General features: G+C 36.4%; 2 protein-coding genes across 3 annotated transcripts in view; both read right to left on the bottom strand.

The window, feature by feature from the left end:
- Nucleotides 1-817: 817 nt before the first annotated feature.
- On the bottom strand, nt 818-7439 carry LOC120331831 (uncharacterized). The gene has a single exon (XM_039398992.2). It carries the CDS (start codon nt 7414-7416, stop codon nt 2344-2346), a length of 5073 nt encoding a protein of 1690 aa, XP_039254926.2. The 5' UTR covers nt 7417-7439; the 3' UTR covers nt 818-2343.
- Nucleotides 7440-11351: 3912 nt separating this feature from the next.
- Nucleotides 11352-13771, bottom strand: part of LOC120331834 (P-selectin-like) — a 33270-nt gene continuing 30850 nt past the window's right edge. For both annotated transcript variants that reach the window (XM_039398994.2, XM_078113687.1), the window contains 2 exons: nt 13521-13684; nt 11352-12099 (listed from right to left, as the gene is read on the bottom strand). In XM_039398994.2, the coding sequence (XP_039254928.2) occupies nt 11911-12099; nt 13521-13684 (353 nt within the window). In that variant the 3' untranslated portion in view covers nt 11352-11910. The remainder of the gene's footprint in view (nt 12100-13520; nt 13685-13771) is intronic.

Genomic DNA, 13771 nt, shown 5'->3' with positions numbered 1-13771 from the left:
AGTTAGTAAAAGCGAGTAACCCGAATCACTATTATTACCCCCCTGCGAAATGAGAAAATGTTACAAGTTATGGAAATCAAAAATTATTATTACCCCCCAAGTTGATAGAGAATTTGACCAATTTAATTTTTTTTTGTGCAACCAGAAGGGTGTTGTTTGTTCATACAGTCAGTGATTGATAATCTAGCCATGTGTAGTAGCAAAGATTCCAATTTGAGAACTTATGGTATGGTCGAATGAAATGACCTCTGAGCGGAAAAGTCTGATTAATAAGCGAAAAGTTTTTCAGAATTGTCTACTTAGAACAGGGGTGGGTTCTCCAGTCGGCGGGCCAGATGTGGGAAAATGAAGTTCTCGGCGGGCTGGTTTATAACATGAATAGAATTCAATATCTTAATCACATATGTATTCGCTAATACAAGAAAGAAAATTATAAATCGCGTTAAAAGTAAAGTTTAAACTACAAAAATAGAGACCAAAAAACACATAATGAATTTATCATAATGTACTGATGATTTACATTCGGCGGGCCGGTCAAAATCTCGTCGCGGGCCGTATGTTGCCCACCCCCAACCTGAATGATCTTGTGACATCGTTGGTTGCACAAGCTAGCTGTTAAGTGAAGAAGTCATAGGCAGAGGTAATATAATAAATTTGACTCCGGTATGGGCTTTACAACACAAAGGGATTGGAATTACCTGGTCGTACCAAAATCAAAAACTCATTTTGCGGCCCGCACAATTTTTTCTTGAGGGCCACAGGTCTATATTCTGGAACCCACATAAACAATGCTCATTCGCTCAAAGAATGTAGGCAATTTAATTTTATAAATTCTAGTTTCTATTATAACACCACATGCTAAAATTTAAACGCTATGAAACATTGTTTAGTAGAATCATGGAATAAATAAAAAAGCAGATAAAACGATGCTCCCGTTAGTATGTGCACCAAGATAACTCACAACCAGAACATAGTATGTGTACCAGGTCAGGGTTATCAGGTTGTGCGTCATTCTGGTGCACATACTACGGAAGCGCTGATAAAACATGGTAAAATAGGCAGTGTATGAATGATTTTACACTGGAGAAACACAATCAGTACAGTAATGAATAATTCGTTGGGTGGATGATTGGCAGAATGAGCTGACGTTTAAATCACGTCTTACCATACAGCTAAGACATGATTGTTCTATGTTTAATTAGAAACACTAATAAAAGGGAGTACACAACTATTTATGAATGAGAAAGGGTGTATGTAATGCAGTGGTTCTCAACCTTTATCCTGTTAAGTACCCAGAGTCATAAAACCATCAACGCGAACCCCCGATAATCAGACACCAAACAAAGTTGTAATATATTGACTAACAATTTGCTGCAACAACAATTTATTGATCAACTTCTATATTAAATCTTCGAATTGTCCTTGTGCTCTGCCCAATTAAGAAAATTATCAAAATCTCTCTCAAGTTTCAATTAGCATATCACTTTCTGCAATGATTGCAGCATATTTGTTTTTTGAGATTTCACAGTTTGGCAACAAAGCAGTGGATTTCACATTTTTAGTCACAAAAACGCAAGATCAGGGAAAATCTACATTTTCAATCGGTGAACATTTTTCTCTGGCAGTAATGCATATTAAAAAATAGCAACATAGCTACCATCCAGATACCCCTGAAAATCTTCCTGTGAACCCCAGGTTGAGAACCCCTGATGAAATGAAGTGGGTAGGCGAAGTCGAAACGGGTAGTAGCATTTTATACGATTCAAAAGTCTTGTCACACACTAACACAAATGCATTACTGTAACGTTTCATCTGCATTGTTGTAAACTGCTTGTCTCATTTTGGCCAGACGAAACGTCACAGAAATACATTTGTGTTAGTGTGCGGCAGGACTCTTGAACTGCATAGTATGGTATTTTTATTCATGCTACAGCATCATTGCATTATATAAAGCGTCATATGAAAAAATAGGCATCCTGTATGCTGTGATCACATAAATCAAAAGGCCAAATTGAATTCAAAGTTCAAAAACTACGGCGCTACAGAATTAACTAATCAATAAATCAAGTTGTGCAAACGGACTGAAACCTATTGGCAGGGGGTATATTCACTTGGCTAGCACAGGCCCCAACTCTTAATAGAACTAAAATAATGAAAATCGGAATAAAAATTATGGCCCAATCTGGTACACACACTATGGAGTATCAAACTACTGCAGTAGGTGTTGAATTTCGAAATTGATGAACATTTTATGATTCTGGCAATGCATTAGCTTGATTACCCTTCACAGCGGAATCAGATTGACTCACATTTATGTATTTTGTTGCTTCGGACGTTGTATTGTCATCTGGCAGCTGCTTTAATAACATTGCCTTCTGCTAGTGTTTGTGAGTCAGTTACTTCTGGCTCTTCAATATCAGTTTCTGTTATATCTTCATCAGTGCTCCCAGTAACAGACACCTGTGACGTACAGTCATTATTTGAAGATGGCGGTCTAGAAAACAAATTGGCCAATGTATCAGAATCTTTTTCGATTTCCAGAGACGTAGAAGATGCTGCCAGAGATGCAACATCACAAGTATCAGTGTCGTTTAAATCCAATGCAGTATCTCCCAAATGTATAGTCTCCATTTCATTTGAATTTGCAAAATCTTGAGTGTTCTTTAGATTGTCCGGTTCTTGGTTAGAATTTTTGTTCTTGTTGGACTCTGTATGTACAACTTTCTCCGAAGATTCCAGCGTTGAAGAAGTCACCATCAGAGATGCAACATCACAAGTATCAGTGTCGTTTGAATCCAATGCAGTATCTCCCAAATGTACAGTCTCCATTTCATTCAAATTCGCAAAATCTTGAGTGTTCATTAGTTTGTCCGGTTCTTGGTTAGAATTACTGCTCTTGTTGGACTCTGTGGGTACAACTTTCACCAAAGATGCCAGCGCCGAAGAAGTTACCATCTGGGATGCAACATCGAAAGCATTAGCGTCGTTTGAATCCAATGCAGCATCCCTCACACATGCAGCCTGCATTTTACTCAACTTTCCAAAACTTTGAGTACTCGTTACATGGTCTGGTTCCTGGTTGGAGTTATTGTTACTATTGTGCTCTGTATCTTCAACCTCCAAAAATTCTCGCCTTTTCAACCCATTTTGAGTGTTAATTTCCATACCTTTCGCTAAATCTTCTCGGGGAAGCGTATCTGATGGCATTTCAGAAACTGTACTGCATTCGGATGCCTTTGAATGATCTTCAATAATTTCTCTCAACCCTTGCAGATTTCCACCACCTATGGGTGACTTCCTTGTACTGTCATTTTCTCCACTTGTGGGTTTGATTATCACATCAAAGTGTTTTTTCACCACTTTATATGGGAGAATGCCGTGCTCTTGCTTGTATTGTTTCACTCCTATGCCATGTTTTCTTTTTAGGTGTTTATACAAGTTATCTTTGGACTCAACATGCTTTTCACATATGCGACATATATGCATCTCGAGTGTAACATCACAAGCTTCAGTGTCGTTTGAATCCAATGCAGTATCCCTCAAACGTGCAGCCTGCATTTCACTCGACTTTGCAAGATCATGTTTGCTAACTATATGGTCTGGTTTTTGATTAGAATTATTGTTGCTTTTGAGCTCTGTATCTTCAACCTCCAAAGATTCTCGCCTTTTTAACTCTATATGAGTGTCAATTTCCATACCTTCTATTTCTTTCTGGGGAAGAGTATCTGATGGCAATTCAGAAACTGTACTGCATTCGGATGCCTTTGGATGATCTTCAATAATTTCTCTCGACCCTTGCAGATTTCCACCACCTATGGGTGACTTCCTTGTACTGCCATCTTCTCCACTTGTGGGTTTAATTATCACATCAAAGTGTTTTTTCACCACTTTATATGGGAGAATGCCGTGCTCTTGCTTGTATTGTTTCACTCTTATGCCATGTTTTCTTTTTATATGTTTATACAAGTAATCTTTAGACTCAATATGCTTTTCACATATGCGACATATATACATCTTGAGTGCAACATCACGAGCATCAGTGTCGTTTGAATCCAATGCAGTATCCCTCACACGTGCAGCCTGCATTTTACTTGACTTTGCGAGATCATGTTTGCTAACTATATGGTCTGGTTCTTGATTAAAATTATTGTTGCTATTGAGCTCTTTATCTTCAACTTTCGCCAAAAATTCTCGCCTTTTTGACTCATTTTGGGTGTCAATTTCCATTTCTTCTTGGGAAAGAGTATCTGATGCCAATGCGGTAACTGTACTGCATTTTAATACCCTTGAATGATCTTCAATAATTTGCTGGGAAAGTTGTGGATTTTCTCCAGCTTTTGGTGACTTCTTTGTACCTTCATCTTCCCCACTAGTGGGTTTAATTATCACATTAAAATGTTTTTTCACTACTTTATATGGAAGAGTGCCGTGTTTTTGCTCATATTGTTTCACTCCTATGCCATGTTTTCTTTTTATATGTTTATACAAGTAACTTTTAGACTCGATATGTCTTTCACATATGCGACATACATATACCTTAGTGTTTGCTGATTTTACATTGACACAATTTAGCTCTCGTGGGTTAAGTTTTTTGGGTTCGCTATGTGAAATACCACCAGTTTTCCCTTTTCGAATAACCACTGGGTGCTTGGATATTTTATTCATTAAATGTTTCGCAGAATGCTTATTAAGAGAGGATTTACTTGAATACAACTTTTTGCATGTTTTACACTGATATAGTCCACGAAAATCACTTTTTTCTTTAGCTTTCTGCTCATCTTTTATTGAAAATCTTCTTTTGTTAGAGTTTAGAGCTTTTTTCGTAATGTCAGAATGTTTTTCTTTAACATGCCTAAGCATATTTTTTTTTGCTGAAAATAGTTTTCCACATACATAGCAAAGGTAGTGCTCAAAAATCTTAGAGTGCTCCTTTTCGACGTGTTTTTTCAAACTTTCTTGGTGAACGTAAGATTCTCCACAACGCTTACATTGGTATTTTTTCTTGCCTTTAGGATCTAATTCCAAACTGTAGGGTTTCACGCTTTTTGTGTCATTAGGTTGATATTGGGGTTTATGAGTTCTCATATGAATATCAAAACTCAATGCAGATGAGAAATATTTTCCACATTCATTACAATATTTTATTGGCAAATCAGAGTGATGTTTCATCGTATGTTTGCTCAATTTAGATTTAGAATTAAACGATTTCTTACAAATAGAACATGAATGATTCTTTTCCAAATACCCTTTTGGTTTCATCGCAGATGTTTCTTCAGCGTCTTTTTCAGAGACAAACTCTTTTTGATTGACAGCAGAATTATGAGTCTTCACGTGATTTGTCAGACTCGAACGTCGATTAAATTTTTTTCCACAAATTTTGCAGTCATGTATAGAATGTGTTGCAATGTGCACATTTAACTCAGACTTTAAGCTAAAAGTCACGTCACAAATATTGCATGAAAAAGATTCAATTCGACCAATGTGAGTAGTTTGTATGTGGAGACTCAAGTTGCTTTTCCTTAAAAAATGCTTTCCACATTGCTTACAGCTAAAATTAACTGGGACTCTATGTAAAGGTACTTCTGTGTCCACCATTGTTTGAATATTTTTATTGTCTTTTGTCGCAAACTTATTGAAATTACTAGAATATTTATGCATTCTTATATGGCTACCCAAACCGGATGAGTTTTTGAAAGTCTTGCCACATGTTGGACAGGCAACTGTTTTTTTTTGTTGCTTAATGGCCGTTGAATGAAATATTTTACCTCTTTGGTGCGATCGTAGATGACTCTGAAGACCTTGAGATGTGAGAAAATTCTTTTTACAAGTTTCACAGTTATACTTATGTTTGGTTTTTGTGTCGCTATGAGTACGTTCTCCGTCATTTGAATCATTGTTTTGATGGCTGCTAGGTGAAGAGTGATTGTCAAGTTTATGAGACCTAATATGGCTCGCCAAACTTTGCAAACTATCAAATAATTTGCTACAAATATCACAAGTAAAGTTGTTTTGTGGCACTTCAGTATAATGTAACATCATATGCTGTTCCAGGTTGGACTTTGAATGAAAAGCCTTTTTACACATATCACAGGAATATGTATTCACATGTTTGAATTTCATGTGACGTTTCAAACTCTTCGAATAAGAAAATGACTTTGCGCAGCTGCCACAGCGATAAACTTTTGATTTTACATCGCTTTTTGGTTGATCATGTGCATGTTCCTTATGCACCAGGACTCTTTTCTTAGGCGCACTAATCTGCGGGGAAACATGTTTCTTTGAAATAGCAGCCCCACATTTTACATGCCATCTTGAATGATTTGAAAGACCTATCCCCGAATTGAAACCTTTTCCGCATACCTTACACATGTAATTCCATTTACTTTCCGCCATTTCTTTGCCATGAAGTTCTTTCATGTGTTTTAACAAACTTCGTGAAAATCTAAATAATTCTCCGCAGGCAATACACTTGAAATTATCCATTGGAGGCTTAACAGTATGATCCATCATATGTTCGTCCAACTTTGATTCTAGATGAAACGACACATCACATATGTCACAAACAAAATTATTCTTCTGACGGTCCGTGTGATAATAACATATGTGACGATTCACATGATATCTTCTAAAAAATCTGCGACCACAAAACTCACAATTGAGCTTTTGTGATTTTTTGTTTATCAATGATTTAGTCAAAATACTTTGATATTTATGTGATTGTACATGGTATGTGAATTTCCGTTTACTGTTGAAATGTCTCCCACAGGTTTCGCAATCATAATTTCCCAAGTGACTCCTCAATAAACTGATTTGCATCTTTGTCAACTGAACGTTTTTCGAAGAAGCACTCACATCTTTATGAAAGTTCTTTATATGATTACCCAAATTTCTTCTCCACATGATAAATTTATCACACAACGGACATTTCACACCTTTATCAGACATAATCTTATTGTTATGAGCAATTGCTATATGTCGGGATAAGCCTAATTGTTTTGAATATGACCTGTTACAAAATTGGCATCTATACACTTCATTTGCAGTTTCTGATTCATCGTCATGATTGAGCATGTTATGACGTTCTAAATCGCTTTCAAGTGTGAAGCTTTTTCCGCATATATTGCATTGGAAACTTTCATTCAAATCGTGAGTCAGCATATGAGTATCGAGCTCAGCTTCTGAACGACAAAATTCATCGCAAATGTCACAAAAGTATTCATCATTGTCTGAAATATGCATCAATGAATGTTTTTTTAGTCCTTTCTCAGTTTTGCATTCATCGCCGCAGATATCACATTGATAGTGTGGGTCATCAGGGCCATGGATTAGCATATGTCTGTCCAGATCAAAGTAAACATCATACAGTTTCCCACACCATTCACATTTATACGATTCTTGATCTGCTTCCATTTTCATATTTTAATGACCTATGCAAATATTTTGCTGCAGAGAGAAAACAACTTGTTGTTCAAAATATCACGGTAATACATAGCCTAAATACAGAAATAAAAAAATATTCATAAGATTTTTTCATGGATATTTATTCACCACAGGTACCGGTACTGACATTATCCTGTCAGCGACATACCCGGTACGGTTAACACAATACTGCAATAACAGAAAATCGTGAGAAAGCTCGGCCTGGTACGGTACGCCTGACTACTTCTACTGTCGGCTATGTACAATAATGTTCTATTATATTTGTGCGCGTATATTTTATGTTTAGAAACTTTTTGCTCCCTCGTACGACCCTTAAAATTCGTCGCTCGACCTCTCGCCCCCCGGTTTGGGAAACCCTGATTTAAATATCTTAGTATTCAAACTGAATCACGCTTAAAACAATATCGATATACAATCTCACTCCCATCAGTACATATTAGCAACCTATATAACCCCATTTTTCTTACTAGCAGTTTTTGAAACTGAAGTTTCATTTTTGATTCAAATTTAGAACTTAAAAAACAATTCCTTCATTTAGAAATGGTGCAGAGATTCTCGCACAATATTGCTATTTACTGTAGTATTTCAAATAAATTGGAGCAGATTTTGTAGAAAAATGTAATTTAACAGTAAAAAAAGTACAACAGAGGACGATCTATTGCTACTAAACGGATTGTTTGTCCAGCCTACAATTGAAATGTCCAATAATGGTAGATATGACTAAATAAATTGTCATACATATATTTGGGACGATTTTATAAAACTGAACCTGAGTAAAATATTTTCCTGCAGTCAGTTTATACTGCCACACGAAATACCTAATTCTAATAAAAAAAAATATTGAAAACGAAGGGTGGGTTTCAAGGTAGATGAACCACTAAATACATATTTGCCATTCTATATGCAAAAATACTGTACCTTGTTTTTACTCAAGAAAATAAGATTCTTCATATTTTTAAGCTCCCCAGTATTGAAAGTGTTTTATTAAATTTAACTGTTTCACAATATTATTTTGATTTGTATTTCATCTTGTGAAATATGTATGTGGAAAAGTTCGCGGCCCGTCGGGTCTTCAGATTTATGCTTGCGGCCCTCGTGATAATTAGAGTTGTGCAGGCCTGATGTAAAGGTATCAATGCTCTGAGTATTGCGTTAACATCCGAATGTGTATTATAAAGACTCCGATCACTCACTACACGTGCGAGGGAAAATTGCTTTTCACCATAGTCAACTTAATATAGTTCGCTCACGCTTTTTTCGTTTTTGTTTATTTATGTTACACAGTTCTCTTGTACGCTCGATTGATGCGTCATGGTATTCTCTCAACGCGATATTGTGGCGTTGTAGTCCTCAGCTATCTGGTTGTAGGGATGTCTAATGGGCATGTAGGTAGGCTATAGGACCGATATGATATCGTTATATATTGTTTGAATGTCTTGTGCCTTTGACAGAAATCGATTGCTTCTGCGAGCAAAACTCATAAAATAACATCTTGATACAAATTCATTTCTGTTACCAAATTTTAATTTATAGTTATCATCGTTAGCATATCACGTGTGGCAACTTTTTTCTATTTATTGTCGACTAAAATACCGCCCGACACTCAACCAGGCGTGTGTCGCGCTTGGGCAATAAGAACGGATTTGTCGGCGACCCGAAATCCAGGATATATGTATTTTATTGAGAGCGCAAAATGAATGTAACAAAACTCATTGTTTTGCGTTAAACTTCGCATTTTCGGAAACCGGGTGTCGTGATAAGTAAAATTTGATCTAAATTAATCGTAAATAATGTTTTATCATCTAACGTCGTATACTCATCATTTTCCGGGAGTACTCAAAAAGTCATTTAATTTAAAATAAAGAATGATTCAGCGTTCCAAAAAATTAAGATTGTTGCAATCGGAAAATCGCCTGTAAGATGTCAGTCGGCTCCAATAATGATAAATAGAATGGTGCAATAACGCCGTCTTCGCCTTCTGAATATTCAAGCTGAGATTACGATGTTTGATGTCTGTCGCAAACACTTTTGCGGGCTCTTTGTAAGAAACACAATTGTAATCACACAAGACAGATTTTGTCGCAAGAGAAAAACGCCCGTCCCTGAATAATAAATTGGAAGTCCAAAATTGACGCACGGCATCGAAGAGTCGGAAACCTAGTCCCAGGGATTCGAATCCTCCGGATTCGGTATTCTATATCGTCCATCCCCAAAATGACTTTTTATAGTTTTGTCCATCCCTAACTGGGAATATTTGAATCCTTACTCTTGTGCTATAATTCTGTTATAGTCCTGAGTAATTGATTTTATGTCTCGCTTTTTTCACTTCCAACCTTATCATGTCTCGATGATTGTATGTTTGTGTGTGTGTGCGTGCGTTTTAACTAGTTTTAATATTTTCGGGTGAGCGAACACGTACTACTTCTTTTATCAATACCTCCCCACCTAAAATATGTACTCTTAAAACCTTGCTTGAGATTTCGTCTGCTTTTCCGACCCTATAATCGGTTTTATTTATTTTGTTTTTATCATTTGCTTTATCGTCTATTGATGATTATGGAGTCGAAATAAACTTATAATGGACCTTTCCCCGACCTTTGGCCCCCGAAATATTCTTCCTATACTTTACCATTGAAAAATTTTCGAGGCTATTTTAAGAGAGCTTTTGCGAGTTGGCGACTGTAAAATGGAGTATGTGTTTCAAACCATCATTATGATTCATCGCATACAACAATCTGTTTTTTAAAAGTACCGGTAAAGAATTTTAGCCTAGTCTATCACAGCTATTTCTAAACTATTTTTTTTTTATTACTGCAATTAAATTAAAACTCCTAGGAAGACAGAGTGATCATTGAATTATCTGATTTATATTTAAGTTTCCAAAACACAACAGAAAACTAACGAATATAGTTCAAAAACGCGAAAACGAGGTAATGTTTACGACCACGCTTGAAAATCTGTCTGAGTGAGAAAAGTGTCTGAGCGGAAGCGGAAAGGGAGCATTGTTACGTTACTTTTTGCATCTTGCTGATTGGCCAATGTCACGAAGTAAACATAGAAGTCGATGCTCATGGAAAGGTCCATTACTATCCAATGAATGCAATCACAGAACAGCAGAATTACTCTGCCCCTACTCCATTTCGATAACTTATGGTACTGACGCAGAGATGACTGGCAGATAGCATGATCACCTACTTTATTCTAATGCCTCAGTATATCTTTTCAGTTATTTCAACCAACAAAACCATTCCAAATACGCAAACAAATTCAAACGGAAATCTTCTCCCGTAAGCTTCAAAATATAGCAAACTGATGACGTTGTAACGCATCACTCATGCGTAGCGAATCGGCCGTGAGCGAACTATATTCAGTAAACTATGTTTTCATTGTCTTTTCCGGCTGTCTGTCTGAAAGTCCTCTGCTCTTCCGTTTTATCTTCTGCCTACCGTATGCTTTTTCAAGTGTCGAATTGCTATTTTCAATAAATAACCAATGTGGAACTTTTGGTTTTCTAATGTAAAAATAACAGTAGCAACAACTGAACTGTGACAATGGCGAACACGCCAGGATCAGTCTACGCCAGACGAAGCGGCGAAAGTTTTGACCCAAAAACCGAACAGAACGGTGAAGTCAAAGTGAGGTGCCATAATTAACCAAGCAAGGTTTCAACAGGAAGTAGCAATCAAATATTAATTACCAAATTATCCCGGAAAAGGGAAACATACGTTCAACCACTGTTTCTCGCCCGGTTACCAGTCAACTCATGTGCATGTTTTTCAATCGTAGGACATCAATTGTACATAAATTACGATAAAATGAGATGTCGTACCGCGCCTTTCGTCAGGGTAACAATCCAAAGTCTTGCTACAGGCCTACCGCAAATCGATGATTGTTCAATACAATTATTTCATACAACACAGTTTTTTATTAAATGTGAGTAACAAAATTCATATGAATAGATAAAAATATAAAAAAATTAGGCTTAAAAAAACAATATAAATTGTTATATATATTTGATAAATTTTTGGGTTAGATCAGAAAAGACTTACATTCATAAGCTTCCGCAACGCAGCTCGATGAATATTTATTTTAAACATTCTCACGTTTCGGGCAGTGTGTGTAACGGTTCTAGGAAAATTCGCCGCAGGAAATTTCGCCGTATGAAAAATTGCCTTATTTCCAAAAGAAAATACTTGTTTTACAGCAAAATGCTCTTGCGACTTTTCCTATGCGGCGAATTTTCCGGACACGGTCTGAAGCATTGCGAGGTGTCCATGCTCTATAGAGGGGCGTAGAAAATAGAAGAAGCGAAATGAAACGAATTTTCCAACTAAATTACATTTAGCACATGACTTAAAAGCATTTGTATTGAAATCAATACTTGACTTCGTTAATCACTTGTCTCTATAATTTGTCACGTCGTTGAAGAATTTGTGCGGAATAATTTTTTTAAAAATTGGATTTCGATGTTTATTCTCCATGGTGATATCTCTCACACGGATCACCACAAATATATTTGCTAATTTCAGCTGCAAATCCCGGAGTTAGATTTTCAAAACCATCGTTTGCGAGAAGAAGTCTAGATTCGTCTCCAGCTATTTCTTGAAGCTGCTCCATGTTAAGTTTTCCAGTTGTCGGCGTGATTCCGAGAGCAAATGTCTGAAACGAGACAACAGATTAGAGATTTACTTTTTTTTTCCCGGGGAAAAGTAAATTTGATAAGATGGGCTAATCATATGGGGAACCACGCCTCTCGTCCAGTTACTAGTTCATGTTGGACATGGGATTCGTTAGCCAGTTATTTGTTTCAGATTCGTGGGTTAATAGTGGGGGAAGTTGTAACCGACCAGCGGTTATATTTAAACGATCAAACGGCACACCAGTACGAAGGAAGAAAGTGCAAAACACTATGCTTTGTTTTTGTTCAACTGTTTAAACTTCATAGGTTTGTATAAAATTCGTAATTTTGGCAAAGCAATTGAATTCTCAGATATTTAACTTTCATGAGATTCTTGAAATTGTCCAAGTGCGAACATTTTATTATTTGTTAATTAGTTGCTATTACTTGCAATCTGATAACTCTAACCAGTGGTGAGATTCAAAATTTTAAGAACGGGTTGTCTCTTGTATCAAACTCAATAACAATGGATTCTATATTTCCAAAAACATTACCGAATTTATAGCGCTTTAACTATTCGTCATATTTACTAATGTATGTCATAACCTTAACTACAGTGCTTTTGGTGTTAAGGAGCCCGTGGAGAGGTTGGCTATTATTTATGGAGTCCAACAATAAATTTACGAAAATAAAAACATTTTCATCCACCGATCAATGTTCCGGAGTAAATCAAAATTACTTGGGACTTATTGATAATAATAAATCTGGATTACCGCCTTTTTGCCGCTGTTCGATGCTACTGTTGTAAAATTTTATTGGAACCGTTATTGTTTCCATGGACGATTACAAAATTAGCCAAGTCATTATTGTAATAAGTAAACGAATAAATCGCGTAGCCTCTAGATTTCTATCATGGATTCCTGGCGCTCCATATGGAGGACTTTGAGAATCTATGAGCCTCATTAACATGACACGCTTTGCATAAATCTAATAAATAACTGTCAAAACGCCAAATATAACTCTAGTCATCATCCCAATAACGGGTTCGCTGATTTTCACAACAGTTAAAAACTAACTAGTTTGGGACAAAATAACAACAATAACAGAACTCGGATTAAACCAATTTAACGCCAATATTTTTTTTTTTACTTTTAATTCATAAGGATAAAAATTTGAGTCGCATTCGTGATTTTTTTTATTTTTCAGCAGAATATAGAGCAATAGTTAGCTTCATACTTTCATAAAGATGAACGGGTTTTAATGTAGAGAGAAAAGTAAAATCAGTTTTGCAGCTAGCATTGTGCCTTCGACCCACATTAACTGCTCTGTGGCTCAGGGGTCATGCGCCCCCTTTTTCAATTTAAAAATACTTCTCTCTCCAATCACATTGAAACGCTAGATTATATTTCGAACCCACTAAATCCCACCACTTTCACTAACTATGTCAATTATAATCTCTTACCAGTACACCAGCTTTTCTTAGTGCTCTTGCTGGTCTTTTTACATCATCTTGCGCTCTTCCATCGGTGACCACAAGAACAACGTCGGGTATTTTCTTTCTGTTTCCATTCCGCTGATGCAACATACTCTTCAGTGCATATGTCATGGCTTGTCCTGTCCATGTTCCTAGAAATTTTAAATTTTTTCATAAAAGTCCGTTTGTTAAGAAAGTGCTTGTTTAATAAGCTTTAATAAAAACCAAAATCTTTTCAG

This window comes from Styela clava, chromosome 6 (assembly GCF_964204865.1).
Source record: "Styela clava chromosome 6, kaStyClav1.hap1.2, whole genome shotgun sequence".
Classification (NCBI taxonomy): domain Eukaryota; kingdom Metazoa; phylum Chordata; class Ascidiacea; order Stolidobranchia; family Styelidae; genus Styela; species Styela clava.
The sequence above is the reverse complement of the archived record's forward strand: the minus strand, read 5'-3'. Positions and strand labels throughout refer to the sequence as shown.